This window comes from Sebastes umbrosus, chromosome 5 (assembly GCF_015220745.1).
Source record: "Sebastes umbrosus isolate fSebUmb1 chromosome 5, fSebUmb1.pri, whole genome shotgun sequence".
Lineage (NCBI taxonomy): Eukaryota > Metazoa > Chordata > Actinopteri > Perciformes > Sebastidae > Sebastes > Sebastes umbrosus.
The window spans coordinates 5,727,225-5,749,566 of NC_051273.1; the positions used below are offsets into that span (position 1 = coordinate 5,727,225).

The window sequence follows — 22,342 nt, forward strand, 5'->3', positions numbered from 1 at the left end:
TTGACTTTTTTGAAGCTGCTTCTTCCTGACTGCGTTCAGAGGTAAAACTAAAATATTTGTTTTTAATAATTTTGCTAAACTTATAATATAAATACTAAGTTTTTGCCTACAAGATCAGTTGTGATGTGTTTGAAGTTACTCATATTTTACTGATATGCCTGATAGTGCGCACCTGATGACGTTTATTTTGATTGCTGCATGACTGGATCTGTGACTGTGGGTCTTTCCCATTTGTGCTTTTATACGGCTTGACTCCTCTCCTCGACTCCTCTCCTCGACTCCTCTCCTCGCGTCTTAGTCCCGCCCACAGGAGATGCGAGTGGAGGAGGCGAGGAAAAGACTCGAGGAGAGAGGAAACGAGGAGATATGTTTTTAGAGACATGAGACGTTGTTTCCTCTGAAGCGTCACGTGAAGCGATGTCCGTTTCTGATGATCACATCTGGATCAGCTGTCAGTCAGCTCTAACAGCTGTTTATGTCTGAACTGATCTAATACTAATAAAGAAACAGAGTTTTCAGAGCAGCAGTGTTTCCTCTCTGTAGTCTGTTACCTGTTTAACAAACACCTGCACATGAATAACAGCTGCAGTCTGTATTTATACTGTGGACTCCTGCTTAGAGGACCAGGAACCATCTCTACTGGCACAATGCCTTTATATTATTTATTCATTATTAGCGCCTGTAGTTATTGATATTCTGACACTAGAAGTTATGTATTAGGCTGAATGTTTGAGGGAAAAGTGAAATGATATAACTCATATCAAACCCGACATTCAGGAATTATCAGCCTAATGTGACTGAATGGAAATGAGGATAAATGATGTAAAAGGTATAAAAGACAAACCCTCCTTTTCTCTCTGACTTTAACTGGATACTTAATAAAAGTTAATGCTTGAAATAACAGATCATCAAAAGAAAACTCTTTCTAATGATTGAAGAAAGTTATTTTATGTTTGTTCATTGTCAGGTGTTATAAACCCCTTTCAGTGTCAGACTCCTTCAGTGACGGTGTGTGAAGCAGAGCTCCTGCAGGTCCTTCTGCTGCTGGAACACTTCACCATCAACATGGTCCGTCTACTGTTCACACCTACAATTAACACAGATTATGACTAGATGGTGAGTCAGAAGACAACTAAACTATAAATCATTTAATCTGTGATCTGTCTTCACTCCGGTATAAAACTGCAGTGATGTTGATGTATCAGATCAAACCGATCAGCAGCAGCGTCCAATCAATAAATGATATCCAATAAGGGGGCGTGTCGGTCGATAAAAAACTTCCGTGGAGGAGACACTGGAGGATAGACTGGTGTATCCTCGCTCATGGCTCCTCCAGCAAGCCTCCTCGCTCCTCGATGCGCATTTTATGAATTGGGACGTCCTTCAAGATGGAGCACTGAGATCGATTTCCGGGTCACAGCCGGAGGAGAGATGCAGCTCCGGTGTCTCTCGGCCTTGATTGCTAGTGACAGGCAGCTGTCGAAAACACAAACAGAAAACCATGAATTTTACTCTCTAGTATTTTAAATAAATAGTCCTCTGTGTTTATTATAAACCAGTTACATAAAAGTTACTACCATACGGATGCATTCGGCTGAAAGTCACCAGATAACACGGTCACTCGTTAACTTGAAACACCTGTGCCTTGAGGAGCAGGCCAGTAGGCCCCTCGTCACCCCACTCATAACAAGCTGTAGACATAACCGGTGAAAGACTCTTCTCAACTGGATAAAAACTTGCATCACTTTGAACTTTGTGTCCCTGCTTGAAGACTTGAAGTGTTCAACACCAAGCCCCGTCGTCTCCTGCTGTCATCATCAAAAGTAAGCTAAATTACAATTTTGGACTATAGTGGCCTATTTCAATGTCAGCCTATTGTTTATTGTGTTTGTTCGGTGTACAGTTGGATTTTATGCTGATGTTGCTGCCAGCTGTGTGTGTGAATATGTGGCCGCCGTGCCAGGATATATATGTTAAAATGCATTTTTTTTTTACATTATAATGCAGGTGCTCTATCCATAGCTTGATTAATGGTGCTGTGTGAATATGTGGCCGCCGTGCCAGGCTGTGCCATGCTGTTAATGTTTGTCTTGTTGGACCAGAATCAGCTTGATAGGCCAGGTATGAGTAGGCCTACACATAGAGGCTACCAGGAATTAGACTCAGGTTATTTCACTCTCATTGTGAAATAGAAATGCAGCTCAAACCATTGTAACATTACCTCTGATGATGTACAAGGCTGAACTGTGGTGTATGCAGGCAAGTTGTAATGGTCTATTTTGGTTAAGATATGGGTTTGTTTTCATTCAATAGATGTTTTATGATGGGCTAGGTCCACCTGGTTTTCTCAGTGCCCACCCACACTGTGATTTCTGCCTCTGCCATTGGTTCACTCCCTCCATTTTCTGTATTTCTGATCATATTATATAATGGTTAGTGGAAAGTTTCTGAAAGCTCAGAGTTAGTGAGTTGTAACTTGTTTGATGTTGTCAGAAATGGCCCTAAAAGGAGGAGCTAATGAGAACATTTTTCAAACTGTCTTCAGCATACACCAGTAGGCTGCTTTATTTAGAGACAAACTCCAGTTTTATTTTGAAAGCAGAATAACTCTAGTCCAGGATAATTACAGTTTTGTTTCTCAACCAACTCCCTTGCATCGTGTCTACTCATTGGCATCGTGTCTACTCATTGGCATCGTGTCTACCGCTGGAGCTGATCCCCACCCTCAACAATCTAAAGCTGGTACGGATGAACATATTTTATTATATTATATTTAAGGGTTTCATATTTTGCCAAACAACATATTTAATATAAAGAAACGTCAGCCAGTGTTTTTTTTTCAACGCTTTATTGATTGTTGTGATTGTGACTGAAGGTGTGGCACGGTAGGTATGTTCAGCTTATCAAGCTTTGGGTTTTTTCCGTGAGGGGAAACATTTACAGTTTCTATCTTAATCTGTGCCAAGGTAGCAAAAAAATGCAGGACTTCCAGTGTTTTAAGTAAAACTCTTAATTTTGCACGTTTCAACAAATAATAGAGGAACAATCTCAATTTGATTTTATGCATTGTTATTCAAGATTGGACATTTGACTCGAGTTAAAGCTGCAGTGGGTAGAATTTGAGATAACAAAAAGTGGTCACTATATCCTGACAGTAGTGCATGAGACAGGTAATCTGAAAAATCATGTGCCTCTGTGTTCTCCAGTGCTCCTAACCATCTGCAAGATTTCACAGACCGGAGGAAAACAACCAATCAGAGCTGATCTTGAGCCTGCTGTCTCTGAGCAGCTGTCAATCACTCACAAACTGATCAAACGGATGAATCAATATAGGCTCTAGACTAACTTTTCCACTGGTAGCACTGGTGCTACCAACTTTCTCAGTTGGTCTCACAAGCACATGATTTGGTCGCACACTTTTTTTTGGGTTATAGCATGGTATTAATCAATGACCTTGCGTGCTAATAAATAGTTATCTTAATTTACATACCCCAGTGAAACATTGACAATGCCTCGAAACTTGATATTTGCAAAATATTTTAATCTGAATATTAAGTTTCTCTGCCACGAACAGCGATTAACAAAATAGATCATCTTCTATAACATCAAAAGAAAACATAACAAAATGTTGATAAAAGCAAAGCATAACAACAGAATGTATGTTTGCACTTAACTTCAATGAACATAACTTCAATTAAATTAACTTAACACAACATTCCTTCAACATTTGCTGTCATTGTGCCTCTTTAAAGTTTTGAGTTTAAACTGTGTTGAGCCTCTAACAAGTTTAGAGTTGCCTGCAACGGACGGACCACATTGTCTACAATAAACACACAGCATAGCGTTCCCCTCGTACCATAACCACGGGTACTGTGTTAGCCATTGTGGCTGAAAGTGTTACTTCTTTTTCTTCACCTGTCTGTCAGCCAGTCTCTCCGTGCCTGTTGCACATTCATCATCGGTGGTGTCTGAGTCGGCACCTCTGTTAGACTCTCCCTCACCACCAGCTTCCTCCTTTCTCTCCTCATTTGTTTTTTTAAAATAATCAGCGATAGACCGTTTCATTTTGGGGAACAGCGTAACTTTGGCACCCTGCAGTGTGTGATACGCGTGAGGTAGGGGGACGCGCGAAGGTTTACACAGAACAGAACAGAGGAGAGTGCAGGAGGGGAGAGAAAGGCTGCGCCAGTGAGTAACAAAATGGACTGCTTTCATCTGCAATATCCAACGCTCTTACCGTGTTACCAAAATAGTAATGATCATGCACTCGCACAAATGCGACTAGGTAAAAATGTAACTCGCACACTCCCAAAAAAAGGTTGCATATGCGACCATTTTGGTCGCAGTCTAGAGCCCTGAATATTCTGTTACTGTAATGCCTATTTCTCACCACAAATGTTTTCAGAAACACCTTGTAGTGTATTTAGCTGTACAATGAGAAAGATTGATCCAGCTGGTGGGTGGTGCTTGGTATTTCCTCAACTGATCTCAATATGGCTACCAGGTCACAAACTTTCTGATTTTACAGCTAAACAGTACACTACAAGATGTAGATAGGCATTACAGTAACAGAATATTTATTCATATTTGATCAGCGCTGCTTAGTTTGACCGTTTGATCTGAGTTTGCGAGTGATTGACAGCTGCCTCTGTTGAATGAACAGTCAATAGGAACGCTCTCTCTCTGAAATGACCTGTGATTGGCCAAAGTCTCCCATCATGGGCTAGATTTTATAAAGCCTGAAAACAGAGCCATGAGGAGGAGCAGAAGTCTAGTTTTCTCTCAGAACACTTGAATTACAATATGCTGAAAGGTTATTATGGATTTTTTGCCAAATGATGCCAAAATATTCTGCCTACTGCAGGTTTAAATCGAAGGAAGAATAAAAATGTTAATATCTCCCAACAAAATGTCCACACATGGGAGCTTAAAACTTTGATACAATGAAGATTATTTGTTACTCTTGACCAATTGATGTGTGCATTATGTTTTTATCACAATTCATCAATCACAACATTCATATAGGAATATAAAGTAAATTCATGTTTCTTCTGATCCACCCTCTACCAGTCAAGAAATATGTAAGGAGGAAGTAAACTGTGATTTTAAGTATAGTTTGTCATGTTATTGTTTGAATAGTTCTTTAAAGTTGTTTTTTGTGGAATGTAGTTTTGTGATGATTTTATCAATGGTTTTATTTATTGGTATTTATTTCTTATGTTCTGTAATCAGTGTTGGTTGATGAGGATGAAGGACTGTAATTTCTGTGATTTTACAAACAAATATGTAAATCTACTTTATTCAGGGGATTAACCAAACTCAAATAGTCTATATATCCTGCATTTTAATGCATCTGTTTTCTTTTTGTTTTTAGACACCAAAGTGAGTAAACGATTCATTCACCATCCTTTACCTACTTCAGCAGACCACTATGAACTCCATGCTAACCAACAGCCAGCGGAGAACCATCTGCTCCCAGCTGGGAAGAATCAGACTGCGGCTGCTGTTCAAGGCCAGCATCCATGGATTCACCGGCGCAGCCTTCCACCAACGATGTGACAACCGCTCTCCCACCGTGTCTGTTGGCTACAACGCCTCCGGTTATGTGTTTGGAGGCTTCACCAAACAACCCTTCAGTCAGTCTGGGCTGTTTGTGCGTGATGACGAGGCCTTTCTTTTCACGTTCAGTGGAAAAAAGCTCCTCAAATATCCGGTCACTGGCCCTGCTAATGCAGTGAAAATGATAAGTAACTCTGGTCCATATTTTGGAGAAGCGTTGGCTCTTTTCAATGGAAGCAAAGCAGTAGTGTATAGCAATCCAGGAACTTATTACACCTTTACTGCTGCAGAAATGCATGGCAACGACCTCAACCTGACTGAGTGTGAAGTCTATGAGGTGGAGGGTGAGTTCAATATAAATATTATTATAAATTATGAAATTATTTGGATTGAGAGGGCTGTGAATCTTACATTTCATTTTATAAAAAAAACTAGGCCCACCCACACATTATAGTTGTTAATGCTTATTTGTACCCTCCCCTCGACTTAGAAAAACCCCCCACCTATACCCACCCCCTCTTATCTCAAAATAACATATTGATGCAAAACATAAACTAGAAGTGCACTCGGAGAGCGCAGACCTCCGCCAAGGCAGGTTTCATGTACGTCCTTCGGCCTTGGCGGAGGTAATAAAAAGAGAATATGAAACATAATTGAATCAAAAGGTGAATATGACATTAATATAAATAAAAGGTAAATATGAAACCCATTGAAAGGTGAATATTCCAACTTCTCTTTTTCTTTTTAGTAAACCATCCCTCAAATGAATGTACCAGGTAGAGCAGCAGCTCTGCTGGTACTGATGGAATTGTGCAACTTAACATATTCCACCAACCCGATTACAGATAACACTAAATATGATATGACATCAAATAATGTCATTTAATGTGCTTTCATATTTTTAGATACTACTAGTGCATTGCCTGTTGAAAATGTACCTGGGTGGGTAATATTTTTATCAAATTTGATAAGATCAATGTTGTTCTTCTAAAAGTTTTTGCTCTTCAACAGAAACCACAGAACTTGAGAAGCCATGGAGGACTATCACCTGGGAATCTAAGTAAGATGGATACCAACCTGCACATAATGTTATTAACGTACTTTACTATACTACAATATACACTATGACAGAAGTTGATGTGTTTCACACGACATGCAATGCTGCGATGCTTGACTGGACAAACTATACCAACTATGTTAGTTTATAATGGACTCAGTGTCTATGCAAAATATTATGCATTGACATTGTTTGCCATGCTTACTGTGCTATATACATTTTAACTGTACAATTCTTGATTAATTGTTATAAATTTGTCAGCAACCATCTATCACGGAGGTCAACTGGCTGTGTACAAAATACCTCTTTAACAACCAGGCTAAAAACAACCTTTTCACAAGATGAAACATTCTTTATCATTTCTTGTTTCTACAGGAAGAGGACGGAGCTGATGGAGACTGTTAAGATGTACAAACCCACAGTCAGCTCTGTGTCCCAGGCTCGGGTCCTGCTCATTGGACAAGTTGGAGCTGGAAAGTCCAGCTTCTTCAATTCTATCAACTCTGTATTCAAAGGCCACGTCACCAGCCAGGCCATCGCTGGCTCCTCTAGCATCAGCCTCACCACACAGGTTAGTTCCCGCCTCTTAATGATTTCCATTTGTGGTGATTGATTTCAAAATGAAAACCCTGCCCCGTCCCCATTTTGTGGTTTGTTATTCCATTGCTTTGTTCGCCACAGTTTCGCACCTACTCTTTGAAAGCTGGGCGAGAAGGAAAGCCTCTGCCGATCATCTTTTGTGATACCATGGGATTGGAGGAAAGCACGGGGGCGGGGCTTGATATAGATGACATCAGCAGCATCCTTAAAGGTCATCTGCCAGACCGCTATCAGGTACAGCTATTTGTTACATTGAGCAGGATATTGAATGTATGAGTCATTGATCTGGTTGTAGTTAACTCAAACTTCCTGTCTTTCTCCTCAACTGTATGACTCAGTTCAACCCCTCTGCTCCTCTGCATTCGGAGACCATCGGCTATCGCAAGTCTCCAGGGCTCAAAGACAAGATCCACTGTGTGGCCTACGTCACTGATGCCTGCAAAGTCTCCATCATGCCCACAAAGCTGGAGGAGAAGCTGAATGCCATTCGCAGAAAGGTCAACTTAATGGGTTAGTGAAATTTAGTCCCACATCGTTATAATGAAGACATACCTGTACTGTATGTGCGCACTCTTAGAAAACATCAGTATGAGTGTATGCTTTCTGAATCTCAACATAGTACAACAAACATACTGTAGACCAACAAGGGGCCCCATAGGGTGACTAAATTATTTAAATAATATTAAGATATTTTTTAACAGTATTGTTAATAGTTTTTATTATTAAAAGCAAGGAAAAAGTTATATGTAAGCCTACAGCCAAGACAGTGGTTTACAGCTGTTGGAACTGCTGGTAGTGAAGTTGTAAATTGAATCACTGATAGGGGTGTCGCGATTCTCAAAATTCAGGATGCGATTTGACTTTTAATTTAAACATTCCATTGTTAAGACTACAGAGTGGTCCAGGGATGACGTATTTTTGTAGGCCAACCAAGAAGTTAGAAAAAGACAATGGGATTTTTCCATTGGGTTTTGGACTATTTCAGAAAATAAACTCTGTGGCAAACGTGTTTATGATAATCTAACATTTTATTCAGCAAGATAATTTTCACAAATTAACAGCCCTTTTATGATTTTTGAAGTGTGAATGCAATCGCCAGAAGTGAAAAGCTAACGTTGGGTTATAAACAAACTGCACCACGGTCGCATGAGCGTGAGTATACACAACGAGGCTGTAAAGACGGAGTGTGGTGACGTTTAGTAGTCTCATTTAGACACTTGTTAGCAACCACCTTTTTTAAGACTCGTAAAAGCTTCAAAATTCACAAGTGGGGTATTTATTGATGTATTTTATATTGTAGAACAAAACGTTAAAACCTCTTCAGCTTGTGTTAACCACAGACCTTATTTCAGGCATAACTAAAAACCCATTAAAAAAAACCCATTGACTTCCAGACGAGGGAACCGGAAGTGCTAAAATACAAACCAATTTCCGTGTTTTAGCACTCATTCCTGCAGCACTCTATTGAGTCTTGATTCGTAAAGATCAACAGATAATTGGTTTTATACCCTGACAAATGTAATTTACACAAGATCCACTAGATGGTAGGAGTGTACTTTACAACAACAGCTACTGTAGAGTTTCTCAGAGTTTATGAAGCACATCTGAGTGCACCTTGATGTCCATATCATCGAAATCGTGACACCCCTAATTACTGATCAACGCTGTTAACTACTAGCTTAAAAGTAGTAAATGCAGTATTCCAAATTCTGTACTCGGTTTTCCACTTCTTATTAATTATTATAATTTATTGAAACATTTTCACAGTGGAGGTAAACAGCTCCATAGCATGTACACTACATTACTCTAATAAAACAAAGAAATGCTCCATATTTGATAAAAATAGTCATGCGACAACATAAAATGATGTAGTGAATTCATGAATAGATGAATTCGTATGTGATTAATAAATGACACAATGTCTATTATATAGGGAATAGTGAATGAGTAAATGGAGTGAGTTTAGACAGCCATAGTTTTACTTTGAAAAGTGAATGTTTCAAGAAAAGTTAGTTCAAGAAATGATTTTTTTTAGAGCTGTGCTTCAGTTATAGAAGAGACATTTAAATTGCAACACAAAAGTAAAGTATTTTACAAGTGTTAACTCAATATTTTGACAGCCTGATACCTAAAAATCATCATCATTTTGGAAATGTTCTTTCTGCTCTGGTGTTTCCAGGGATTCCTCAGCTGGTCCTGCTCACTAAAGTAGACGAAGCCTGCCCTTTGGTGACAGAGGATGTGAGAAACACCTACAAGAGTGGCTACATCAAGGAAATGGTGAGGATTTTAGGATTTTATACAGAAGAAAAGGATTTGTTGTATTATAGAGTTGTTGTGTGTTTTTATTTGTCTTATCTAATTCAGATGGATTTAAATCGAATTGATGTTGTAGAATTGAAGATGTATTAACACTAATTTGAAAATTGAGGATTTTCTTCTTAATGGCCTGAAGTTGTGGGAAATCGTGACTCATGTATCGTAGTACTTGTGCAATAATAGACGAGTGAGATGGCAGGTAATCAAACAAATATATTTAATATTTCATGTCATCTGACTTTTGTTTAAGAGTCATTTGCCTTGTAATTGGTAGGCTTAACAATATAACAATCAACCTTTCCAATGTTTAAATTACAAAATAAAACAACATTTTGTGATCCAGATGCAGGAGATCAGCGCTCGACTCGGTGTGCCCGTGTCCTGTGTTGTTCCAGTGAAGAACTACAGCGAGGAGTTGGAGTTAGATCTGAACTGCGACATCCTGCTGCTCAGCGCCGTCATCCAGATGCTTCGTTTCGCAGATAATTACTTTGATGAAATCAGTGACCGATTCAGCAACATGGAAACCAAAGAATAGGAAGTATCTGTGCAGCAGATTATATCTTGTCCAACTGTAATCAAATGTCCCATCACAATGATCCATCCATTTATCAGCAGGTGATCCTCCCAGTGCTAGTTCACTGTGCAATTCCTCCTTTGTGTTTCCAAAGCACCCCTTGTAAAGCCTCTAGTAAATCCTGGGACTGCTCAGCACCTCCAGGTTTTTACTTCAGAAAAAAATATAGAAAACACTTTGATCGTGTTCAACTGCGAAATATTCAATTTTCTTTCTGATTCAGTTGTAAATTCTTTATATTATTAGCAAATAATTACATAATAAAGGGTGCTTTTTAAATTATAGGTCTAAATACTGGTTTATTTAATATATTTCACACATTTAAAAGTTGTATTAGTGTTGGCTCATCTAGTGGGACATTTCATTACAAGTTTGACAAGCTATCACATTATCATTACTATAACTATGCAAATGTATTCTTTACTACATAATAACACTATCCATTTTCGAATCATAATCATTTTGTTCTTAGTGTCATGCGACTGATAGTATAGTATACACACATTAGATTTTGTTTCAGCTGTCAAGTTTCACTCATGTTTTGACTTCTCGGTACACACATGATGCTGTGTAAGGCAGTGCAAAATAAAAAATTTAAATTGTCAGTAATGGAAAATTTAAATAATTGAAATGGACCACTTGGATTTTATTCAGTTGTATTTAGCTATCCCTATACCCTCTTTTTGGTTTTGGTGCTTAATGTACTTTACATGTATTCTCTCTGTAGGTGCAATGGCTTAAAATGCATTAAAATTCCTATCAATATTGATATTGAATAACTGATTTAATTTACATTAAGTTCATCTTGGGGCACCACGCTTCCCAGAAAGGGGAAATGATAGCTAATTAATTAATTTAGTCTCATAAGATATACTAAACTATCAATTTGGAACTCTGATTAATAATTAAATTTAGAAATACAATAAATAAAATACCATATCAATAGTTAGTAAGGGTTGAAGGATTTAAGATTGATCTAACAATTATTTTTTCGATTAGTCAATTAATCTACTTCAAAAGGGTTGCTGTGACACATTGATTAATTTAATCACTATGTCATAGCAATCCCTGAACTGGAGAATCAGTATTTTTACTTAAAGGACAAGAGTGCAATAATTCGGGTGATCTATTGGTAAAAATGGAATATATTATTAAGTATGTTTTCTTTAGTATATAATCACCTGAAAATAAGAATTGCTGTGTTTTCATTACCTTAGAATGAGTCGTTTATATCTACATAGGAAGCGGGTCTGCCACACGAAGCCGGCCACCATGTTTCTACAGTAGCCAAAAACGGACAAACCACTGTTTACTTCTCCTGCTCGGGCTTGAGTCGATAATGGAGTCGATAATGTTATTTTTGCATCAGTATGGGCAAGGAAAATAATTGAATTATCTGTAACGTTAGTTAAAACCATTTTCTCAATCATACATGGCCGTTAAAGTAAATAGAACAAATAACAATGTGAAGATGACTAATGGTGTAACGTTACTCTACCATAACGGCAGCAGTGTGGAAATTACTTTTAACATGGGGGCGATGTTAGAAACATTTCGAAAATCAATTTTAAGTGATTACTACTAACAGGCTATGACATTTTTTATGACCTACTATACTATGGGTTTTTTATGGCAAACTATACCCTGACATTTTTTATGATCCTACACTAAGACTTTTTCATATTTTTCATGACATTTTTCGACATCCTATACTGTGACTTTTTTTCTCGATATACTACACACTGACTTTTTTGACTTTTTTTTATATATACTATACTATGACTTTTTTCGACATACTATAATTTGACTTTTTTGAAGCTGCTTCTTCCTGACTGCGTTCAGAGGTAAAACTAAAATATTTGTTTTTAATACTTTTGCTAAACTTATAATATAAATACTAAGTTTTTGCCTACAAGATCAGTTGTGATGTGTTTGAAGTTACTCATATTTTACTGATATGCCTGATAGTGCGCACCTGATGACGTTTATTTTGATTGCTGCATGACTGGATCTGTGACTGTGGGTCTTTCCCATTTGTGCTTTTATACGGCTTGACTCCTCTCCTCGACTCCTTTCCTCGCGTCTTAGTCCCGCCCACAGGAGATGCGAGTGGAGGAGGCGAGGAAAAGACTCGAGGAGAGAGGAAACGAGGAGATATGTTTTTAGAGACATGAGACGTTGTTTCCTCTGAAGCGTCACGTGAAGCGATGTCCGTTTCTGATGATCACATCTGGATCAGCTGTCAGTCAGCTCTAACAGCTGTTTATGTCTGAACTGATCTAATACTAATAAAGAAACAGAGTTTTCAGAGCAGCAGTGTTTCCTCTCTGTAGTCTGTTACCTGTTTAACAAACACCTGCACATGAATAACAGTTGCAGTCTGTATTTATACTGTGGACTCCTGCTTAGAGGACCAGGAACCATCTCTACTGGCACAATGCCTTTATATTATTTATTCATTATTAGCGCCTGTAGTTATTGATATTCTGACACTAGAAGTTATGTATTAGGCTGAATGTTTGAGGGAAAAGTGAAATGATATAACTCATATCAAACCCGACATTCAGGAATTATCAGCCTAATGTGACTGAATGGAAATGAGGATAAATGATGTAAAAGGTATAAAAGACAAACCCTCCTTTTCTCTCTGACTTTAACTGGATACTTAATAAAAGTTAATGCTTGAAATAACAGATCATCAAAAGAAAACTCTTTCTAATGATTGAAGAAAGTTATTTTATGTTTGTTCATTGACAGCTTTTATAAACCCCTTTCAGTGTCAGACTCCTTCAGTGACGGTGTGTGAAGCAGAGCTCCTGCAGGTCCTTCTGCTGCTGGAACACTTCACCATCAACCTGGTCCGTCTGCTGTTCACACCTACAATTAACACAAATTATGACTAGATGGTGAGTCAGAAGACAACTAAACTATAAATCATTTAATCTGTGATCTGTCTTCACTCCGGTATAAAACTGCAGTGATGTTGATGTATCAGATCAAACCGATCAGCAGCAGCGTCCAATCAATAAATGATATCCATTAAGGGGGCGTGTCGGTCGGTAAAAAACTTCCGTGGAGGAGACACTGGAGGATAGACTGGTGTATCCTCGCTCATGGCTCCTCCAGCAAGCCTCCTCGCTCCTCGATGTGCATTGGGACGTCCTTCAAGATGGAGCACTGAGATCGATTTCCGGGTCACAGCCGGAGGAGAGATGCAGCTCCGGTGTCTCTCGGCCTTGATTGCTAGTGACAGGCAGCTGTCGAAAACACAAACAGAAAACCATGAATTTTACTCTCTAGTATTTTAAATAAACAGTCCTCTGTGTTTATTATCCACGCCAACCAGTTACATAAAAGTTACTACCATACGGATGCATTCGGCTGAAAGTCACCAGATAACACGGTCACTCGTTAACTTGAAACACCTGTGCCTTGAGGAGCAGGCCAGCAGGCCCCTCGTCACCCCACTCATAACAAGCTGTAGGCATAACCGGTGAAAGACTCTTCTCAACTGGATACAAACTGGCTTCTTTGAACTTTGTGTCCCTGCTTGAAGACTTGAAGTGTTCAACACCAAGCCCCGTCGTCTCCTGCTGTCATCATCAAAAGTAAGCTCAATTACAATTTTGGACTATAGTGGCCTATTTCAAAGTCAGCCTATTGTTTATTGTGTTTGTTCGGTGTACAGTTGGATTTTATGCTGATGTTGCTGCCAGCTGTGTGTGTGAATATGTGGCCGCCGTGCCAGGATATATATGTTAAAATGCATTTTTTTTTTACATTATAATGCAGGTGCTCTATCCATAGCTTGATTAATGGTGCTGTGTGAATATGTGGCCGCCGTGCCAGGCTGTGCCATGCTGTTAATGTTTGTCTTGTTGGACCAGAATCAGCTTGATAGGCCAGGTATGAGTAGGCCTTCACATAGAGGCTACCAGGAATTAGACTCAGGTTATTTCACTCTCATTGTGAAATAGAAATGCAGCTCAAACCATTGTAACATTACCTCTGATGATGTACAAGGCTGAACTGTGGTGTATGCAGGCAAGTTGTAATGGCCTATTTTGGTTAAGATATGGGTTTGTTTTCATTCAATAGATGTTTTATGATGGGCTAGGTCCACCTGGTTTTCTCAGTGTCCACCCACACTGTGATTTCTGCCTCTGCCATTGGTTCACTCCCTCCATTTTCTGTATTTCTGATCATATTATATAATGGTTAGTGGAAAGTTTCTGAAAGCTCAGAGTTTTCAAACTGTCTTCAGCATACACCAGTAGGCTGCTTTATTTAGAGACAAACTTTCAGTTTCGTTTCTCAACCAACTTCCTGGCATCGTGTCTACTCAACTTCCTGGCATCGTGTCTACTCATTGGCATCGTGTCTACCACTGGAGCTGGTCCCCACCCTGAACAATCTAAAAAAGGTACGGATGAACATATTTTATTGTATTATATTAAAGGGTTTCATATTTTGCCAAACAACATATTTAATATAAAGAAACGTCAGCCAGTGTGTTTTTTTTCAACGCTTTATTGATTGTTGTGATTGTGACTGAAGGTGGCACGGTAGGTATGTTCAGCTTATCAAGCTTTGGGTTTTTTCCGTGAGGGGAAACATTTACAGTTTCTATCTGAATCTGTGCCAAGGTAGCAAAAAAATGCAGGACTTCCAGTGTTTTAAGTAAAACTCTTAATTTTGCACGTTTCAACAAATAATAGAGGAACAATCTCAATTTGATTTTATGCATTGTTATTCAAGATTGGACATTTGACTCAAGTTAGAGCTGCAGTGGGGAGAATTTGAGATTACAAAAAGTGGTCACTATATCCTGACAGTAGTGCATGAGACAGGTAATCTGAAAAATCATGTGCCTCTGTGTTCTCCAGTGCTCCTAACCATCTGCAAGATTTCACAGACCGGAGGAAAACAACCAATCAGAGCTGATCTTGAGCCTGCTGTCTCTGAGCAGCTGTCAATAACTCACAAACTCTGATCAAACGGATAAATCAATATCAGGGCTCTAGACTAACTTTTCCACTGGTAGCACTGGTGCTACCAACTTTCTCAGTTGGTCTCACAAGCACATGATTTGGTCGCACCCTTTTTTTTGGGTTACAGCATGGTATTAATCAATGACCTTGCATGCTAATAAATAGTTGTCTTAATTTACATACCCCAGTGAAACATTGACAATGCATCGAAACTTGATATTTGCAAAATATTTTAATCTGAATATTAAGTTTCTCTGCCACGAACAGTGATTAACAAAATAGATCATCTTCTATAACATCAAAAGAAAACATAACAAAATGTTGTTAAAAGCAAAGCATAACAACAGAATGTATGTTTGCACTTAACTTCAATGAACATAACTTCAATTGAATTAACTTAACACAACATTCCTTCAACATTTGCTGTCATTGTGCCTCTTTAAAGTTTCGAGTTTAAACTGTGTTGAGCCTCTAACAAGTTTAGAGTTGCCTGCAACGGACGGACCACATCGCCTACAATAAACACACAGCATAGCGTTCCCCTTGTACTGTAACTACGGGTACTGTGTTAGCCATTGTGGCTGAAAGTGTTACTTCTTTTTCTTCACCTTTCTGTCAGCCAGTCTCTCCGTGGCTGTTGCACATTCATCATCGGTGGTGTCTGAGTCGGCACCTCTGTTAGACTCTCCCTCACCACCAGCTTCCTCCTTTCTCTCCTCGTTTGTTTTTTTAAAATAATCAGCGATAGACCGCTTCATTTTGGGGAACAGCGAAACTTTGGCACCCTGCAGTGTGTGATGCGCGTGAGGTAGGGGCGGCGTATGTGCATGCGCAAAGGTTTACACAGAACAGAGCAGAGTGCAGGAGAGGAGAGAAAGGCTGCGCCAGTGAGGAACAAAATGGACTGCTTTCATCTGCAATATCCAACGCTCTTACCGTGTTACCAAAATAGTAATGATCATGCACTCGCACAAATGCGACTAGGTAAAAATGTAACTCGCACACTCCCAAAAAAGGTCGCATATGCGACCATTTTGGTCGCAGTCTAGAGCCCTGAATATTCTGTTACTGTAATGCCTATTTCTCACCTCAAATGTTTTCAGAAAGACCTTGTAGTGTATTTAGCTGTACAATGAGAAAGTTTGCTCCGGCTGGTGGGTGGTGCTTGGTATTTCGTCAACTGATCTCAACATGGCTATAGGGTCACAAACTTCAATTACAATATGCTGAAAGGTTATTATGGATTTTTTGCCCAATGATGCCAAAAATATTCTGCCTACTGCAGGTTTAAATCGAAGGAAGAATAAAAATGTTAATATCTCCAAACAAAATGTCCACACATGGGAGCTTAAAACTTTGATACAATTAAGATTATTTGTTACTCTTGAAATATAAAATACATTTGATGACAGTCAGCTAGTGGACCAATTGACATGTGCATTATGTTTTTAACACAATTCATCAATCACAACATTCATATAGGAATATAAAGTAAATTCATGTTTCTTCTGATCCACCCTCTACCAGTCAAGAAATATGTAAGGAGGAAGTAAACTCTGATTTTAAGAATAGTTTGTCATGTTATTGTTTATATAGTTCTTTAAAGTTGTTTTGGAATGTAGTTTTGTGATGATTTTATCAATAGTCTTATTTTATTGGTATCTTATGTTCTGTAATCAGTGTTGGTTGATGAGGATGAAGGACTGTAATTTCCATAATTTTACAAACAAATGAAACTTTGAACTTTGTGTACAACTTGGATTATACGTAAATCTACTTTATTCAGGGGGATTAACCAAACTCAGTCTAGATATCCTGCGTTTTAATGCATCTGTTTCTTCTTTTTTTTTAGACACCAAAGTGAGTAAACGGTTCATTCACTATCCTTTACCCACTACAGCAGACCAGCTGTCCACCATGAACTCCATGCTAACCAACAGCCAGCGGAGAACCATCTGCTCCCAGCTGGGAAGAGTCAAACTGCGGCTGCTGTACAAGGCCAGCATCCATGGTTTCACCGGCGCAGCCTTCCACCAACGATGTGACAACCACTCTCCCACCGTGTCTGTTGGCTACAACGCCTCCGGTTATGTGTTTGGAGGCTTCACCAAACAACCCTTCAGTCAGTCTGGGCAGTACGTGCAGGATGACCAGGCCTTTCTTTTCACGTTCAGTGGAGAAAAGCTCCTCAAATATCCGGTCACTGGCCCTGCTAATGCAGTGAAAATGATGAATGACTGTGGCCCATATTTTGGAGAAGACTTTGTCCTTGTCAATGGAAGCAAAGCTGTAGTGTATAGCGATCCAGGAAATCATTACAACTTTACTGATGAAGAAATGCATGGCAACGACCTCAACCTGACTGAGTGTGAAGTCTATGAGGTGGAGGGTGAGTTCAATATAAATATTATTATAAATTATGAAATTATTTGGGTTGAGAGGGCTGTGAGTCTTACATTTCATTTTATAAAAACAACTAGGCCCACCCACACATTATAGTTGTTAATGCTTATTCGTACCCTCCCCTCGACTTAGAAAAAACCCACCACCTATACCCTCCCCCGCATTATCTCAAAATAACATATTGATGCAAAACATCAATAAAAAAGAGAATATGAAATATAATTCAATCAAAAGTTGAATATGACAATATAAATAAAAGGTAAATATGAAACTCATTGAAAGGTGAATATTCCAACTTCTCTTCATTTTTTTAGTAAACAAGCCCTCAAATGAATGAACCAGGTAGAGCAGCAGCTCTGCTGGTACTGATGGAGTTGTGCAACTTAACATATTCCCCCAACCCGATTACAGATGACACTAAATATGATATAATGACATCAGATAATCTTATTTAATGTGCTTTCATATTTTTATATTTTTAGATACTACTAGTGCAGTGCCTGTTGAAAATGTACCTGGGTGGGTAATATTTTTATCAAATTTGATAAGATCAATGTTGTTCTTCTAAAAGTTTTTGCTCTTCAACAGAAACCACAGAACTTGAGAGGCCATGGAGGACTATCACCTGGGAATCTGAGTAAGATGGATACCAACCTGCACATAATGTTATTAACATACTTTACTATAATAGAATATACACTATGACAGAAGTTGATGTGTTTCACACGACATGCAATGCTGCGATGCTTGACTGGACAAACTATACCAACTATGTTAGTTTATAATGGACTCAGTGTCTATGCAAAATATTATGCATTGACATTGTTTGCCATGCTTACTGTGCTATATACATTTTAACTGTACAATTCTTGATTAATTGTTATAAATTTGTCAGCAACCATCTATCACGGAGGTCAACTGGCTGTGTACAAATTACCTCTTTAACAACCAGGCTTAAAACAACCTTTTCACAAGATGAAACGTTCTTTATCATTTCTTGTTTCTACAGGAAGAGGATGGAGCTGATGGAGACTGTTCAGATGTACAAACCCACAGTCAGCTCTGTGTCCCAGATTCGGGTCCTGCTCATTGGACAAGTTGGAGCTGGAAAGTCCAGCTTCTTCAATTCTATCAACTCTGTATTCAAAGGCCACGTCACCAGCCAGGCCATCGCTGGCTCCTCTACCATCAGCCTCACCACACAGGTTAGTTCCCGCCTCTTAATGATTTCCATTTGTGGTGATTGATTTCAAAATGAAAACCCTGCCCCATCCCCATTTTGTGGTTTGTTACTCCCTCGCTTTGTTCTCAACAGTTTCGCACCTACTCTCTGAAAGCTGGGCGAGAAGGAAAGCCTCTGCCAATCATCTTTTGTGATACCATGGGATTGGAGGAAAGCACGGGGGCGGGGCTTGACATAGATGACATCAGCAGCATCCTTAAAGGTCATCTGCCAGACCGTTATCAGGTACAGCTTTTTGTTACATTGACCAGGATATTGAATGTATGAGTCATTGATCTGGTTGTAGTTAACTCAAACTGTTCCTGTCTTTCTCCTCAAACTGTATGACTCAGTTCAACCCCTCTGCTCCTCTGCATTCGGAGACCATCGGCTATCGCAAGTCTCCAGGGCTCAAAGACAAGATCCACTGTGTGGTCTACGTCACTGATGCCTGCAAAGTCTCCATCATGCCCACAAAGCTGGAGGAGAAGCTGAATGCCATTCGCAGAAAGGTCAACTTAATGGGTTAGTGAAATTTAGTCCCACATCGTTATAATGAAGACATATCTGTACTGTATGTGTGCACTCTTAGAAAACATCAGTATGAGTGTATGCTTTCTGAATCTCAACATAGTACAACAAACATACTGTAGACCAACAAGGGGCCCCATAGGGTGACTAAATTATTTAAATAATATTAAGATATTTTTTAACAGTATTGTTAATAGTTTTTATTATTAAAAGCAAGGAAAAAGTTATATGTAAGCCTACAGCCAAGACAGTGGTTTACAGCTGTTGGAACTGCTGGTAGTGAAGTTGTAAATTGAATCACTGATAGGGGTGTCGCAATTCTCAAAATTCAGGATGCGATTTGACTTTTGATTTAAACATTCCATTGTTAAGACTACAGAGGGCTCCAAGGACGATGTATTGTTGTAGGCCAACCAAGAAGTTAGAAAAACCCAATGGGATTTTTCCATTGGTTTTTGGACTATTTCAGAAAATAAACTCTGTGGCAAACGTGTTTATGATAATCTAACATTTTATTCAGCAAGATAATTTTCACAAATTAACAGCCCTTTTATGATTTTTGAAGTGTGAATGCAATCGCCAGAAGTGAAAAGCTAACGTTGGGTTATAAACAAACTGCACCACGGTCGCATGAGCGTGAGTATACACAACGAGGCTGTAAAGACGGAGTGTGGTGACGTTTAGTAGTCTCATTTAGACACTTGTTAGCAACCACCTTTTTTAAGACTCGTAAAAGCTTCAAAATTCACAAGTGGGGTATTTATTGATGTATTTTATATTGTAGAACAAAACGTTAAAACCTCTTCAGCTTGTGTTAACCACAGACCTTATTTCAGGCATAACTAAAAACCCATTAAAAAAAAACCCATTGACTTCCAGACGAGGGAACCGGAAGTGCTAAAATACAAACCAATTTCCGTGTTTTAGCACTCATTCCTGCAGCACTCTATTGAGTCTTGATTCGTAAAGATCAACAGATAATTGGTTTTATACCCTGACAAATGTAATTTACACAAGATCCACTAGATGGTAGGAGTGTACTTTACAACAACAGCTACTGTAGAGTTTCTCAGAGTTTATGAAGCACATCTGAGTGCACCTTGATGTCCATATCATCGAAATCGTGACACCCCTAATTACTGATCAACGCTGTTAACTACTAGCTTATAAGTAGTAAATGCAGTATTCCAAATACTGTTACTCAGTTTTCTACTTCTTATTAATTATTATAATTTATTCAAACATTTTCACAGTGGACCAAAACGGCTCCATAGCATGTACACTACATTACTCTAATAAAACAAAGAAATGCTCCATATTTGATAAATATAGTCATGCGACAACATAAAATGATTTAGTGAATTCATGAATAGATGAATTCGTATGTGATTAATAAATGACACAATGTCTATTATATAGGGAATAGTGAATGAGTAAATGGAGTGAGTTTCAAGAAAAGTTAGTTCAAGAATTTTATTTTTTTTAGAGCTGTGCTTCAGTTATAGAAGAGACATTTAAATTGCAACACAAAAGTAAAGTATTTTACAAGTGTTAACTCAATATTTTGACAGCCTGATACCTAAAAATCGTCATCATTTTGGAAATGTTCTTTCTGCTCTGGTGTTTCCAGGGATTCCTCAGCTGGTCCTGCTCACTAAAGTAGACGAAGCCTGCCCTTTGGTGACAGAGGATGTGAGAAACACCTACAAGAGTGGCTACATCAAGGAAATGGTGAGGATTTTAAGATTTTATACAGAAGAAAAGGATTTGTTCTACTGTAGATTAATTGGTAGGCTTAACAATATAACAATCAACCTTTCCAATGTTTAAATTACAAAATAAAACAACATTTTGTGATCCAGATGCAGGAGATCAGCGCTCGACTCGGTGTGCCCGTGTCCTGTGTTGTTCCAGTGAAGAACTACAGCGAGGAGTTGGAGTTAGATCTGAACTGCGACATCCTGCTGCTCAGCGCCGTCATCCAGATGCTTCGTTTCGCAGATAATTACTTCGATGAAATCAGTGACCGATTCAGCAACATGGAAACCAAAGAATAGGAAGTATCTGTGCAGCAGATTATATCTTGTCCAACTGTAATCAAATGCCCCATCACAATGATCCATCCATTTATCAGCAGGTGATCCTCCCAGTGCTAGTTCACTGTGCAATTCCTCCTTTGTGTTTTCAAAGCACCCCTTGTAAAGCCTCTAGTAAATCCTGGGACGGCTCAGCGCCTCCAGGTTCTTCCTTCAGAAAAAAATATAGAAAACACTTTGATCGTGTTCAACTGCAAAATATAAAATTTTCTTTCTGATTCAGTTCTTTATATTATTAGCAAATAATTACATTATAAAGGGTGCTTTTTAAATTATAGGTCTAAATACTAGTTTATTTATGTTTAGGAACATGACTTTCTTTCAACATACTATAGTATGACTTGTTTTTCCTACATACTATACTTTGACTTTTTTCAACATACTATACTTTGACTTTAAAAAAAAAAGAAATGACTAGTATAGTTTCTCAAAAAATGTCATTGACAAAAAGTCATAGTATAGTATGTCCAAAAATGTTATGAAAAAAGTCATTGTATAGTATGTCAAACGATTTTATGAATAAGTCATAGTATAGTACTTAGAAAAACACTCATGAAAAAAGTCATATTATAGTATGTTGAACAAACTTTTGAAAAAAAGTCATAGTATAGTAGGTCTAAAAATGTAATTAAAAAAAGTCATAGTATATCATGTCAAAAAAGTTAATGTAAAAAAAGTCATAGTATAGAATGTAAAAAAAAACTCATGAACAAAAAAACATAGTATAGTATGTTGAAAAATTTCATTAAAAAAGTCACAGGATAGTATGTCGAAAAACTTCATGAAAAAAGTCATGGTATAGTATGTCAAAAAATGTAATTAAAAAAAGTCTTAGAATAGTATGTCGACAAATTTCATAAAAAAGAGTCATAGTATAGTATGTCGAAAATTTTTATAAAAAAAGTCACAGGATAGTATGTCGAAAAATTTCATTAAAGAGTCATAGTAAAGTATGTTAAAAAAATTTCATAAAAAAAGTCATAGTAT

At 38.3% G+C, this 22,342-nt stretch overlaps 1 protein-coding gene across 9 annotated transcripts in view; it reads left to right on the forward strand.

Annotated features, from left to right (window-relative positions):
* The window catches only part of LOC119488299 (interferon-induced protein 44-like), a 62,239-nt gene that overhangs the window by 19,526 nt on the left and 20,371 nt on the right, over positions 1-22,342 (forward strand). Inside the window, exons 1-9 of one of the 9 annotated variants that reach the window (XM_037769826.1) lie at positions 2,511-2,742; positions 5,375-5,903; positions 6,571-6,619; positions 6,992-7,187; positions 7,298-7,450; positions 7,555-7,726; positions 9,396-9,496; positions 9,879-10,067; positions 10,156-10,925. In XM_037769826.1, coding sequence (XP_037625754.1) covers positions 5,432-5,903; positions 6,571-6,619; positions 6,992-7,187; positions 7,298-7,450; positions 7,555-7,726; positions 9,396-9,496; positions 9,879-10,067; positions 10,156-10,218 — 1,395 coding nt within the window. In that variant the 5' untranslated portion in view covers positions 2,511-2,742; positions 5,375-5,431 and the 3' untranslated portion in view covers positions 10,219-10,925. Of the gene's footprint in view, positions 1-2,510; positions 2,743-5,374; positions 5,904-6,570; positions 6,620-6,991; positions 7,188-7,297; positions 7,451-7,554; positions 7,727-9,395; positions 9,497-9,878; positions 10,926-13,656; positions 13,721-14,376; positions 14,536-16,955; positions 17,493-18,094; positions 18,144-18,515; positions 18,712-18,821; positions 18,975-19,081; positions 19,254-20,889; positions 20,991-21,121; positions 21,675-22,342 lie in introns of those variants that run through there. The other 8 variants (XM_037769829.1, XM_037769832.1, XM_037769827.1 and 5 more) reach the window with 8 other exon arrangements.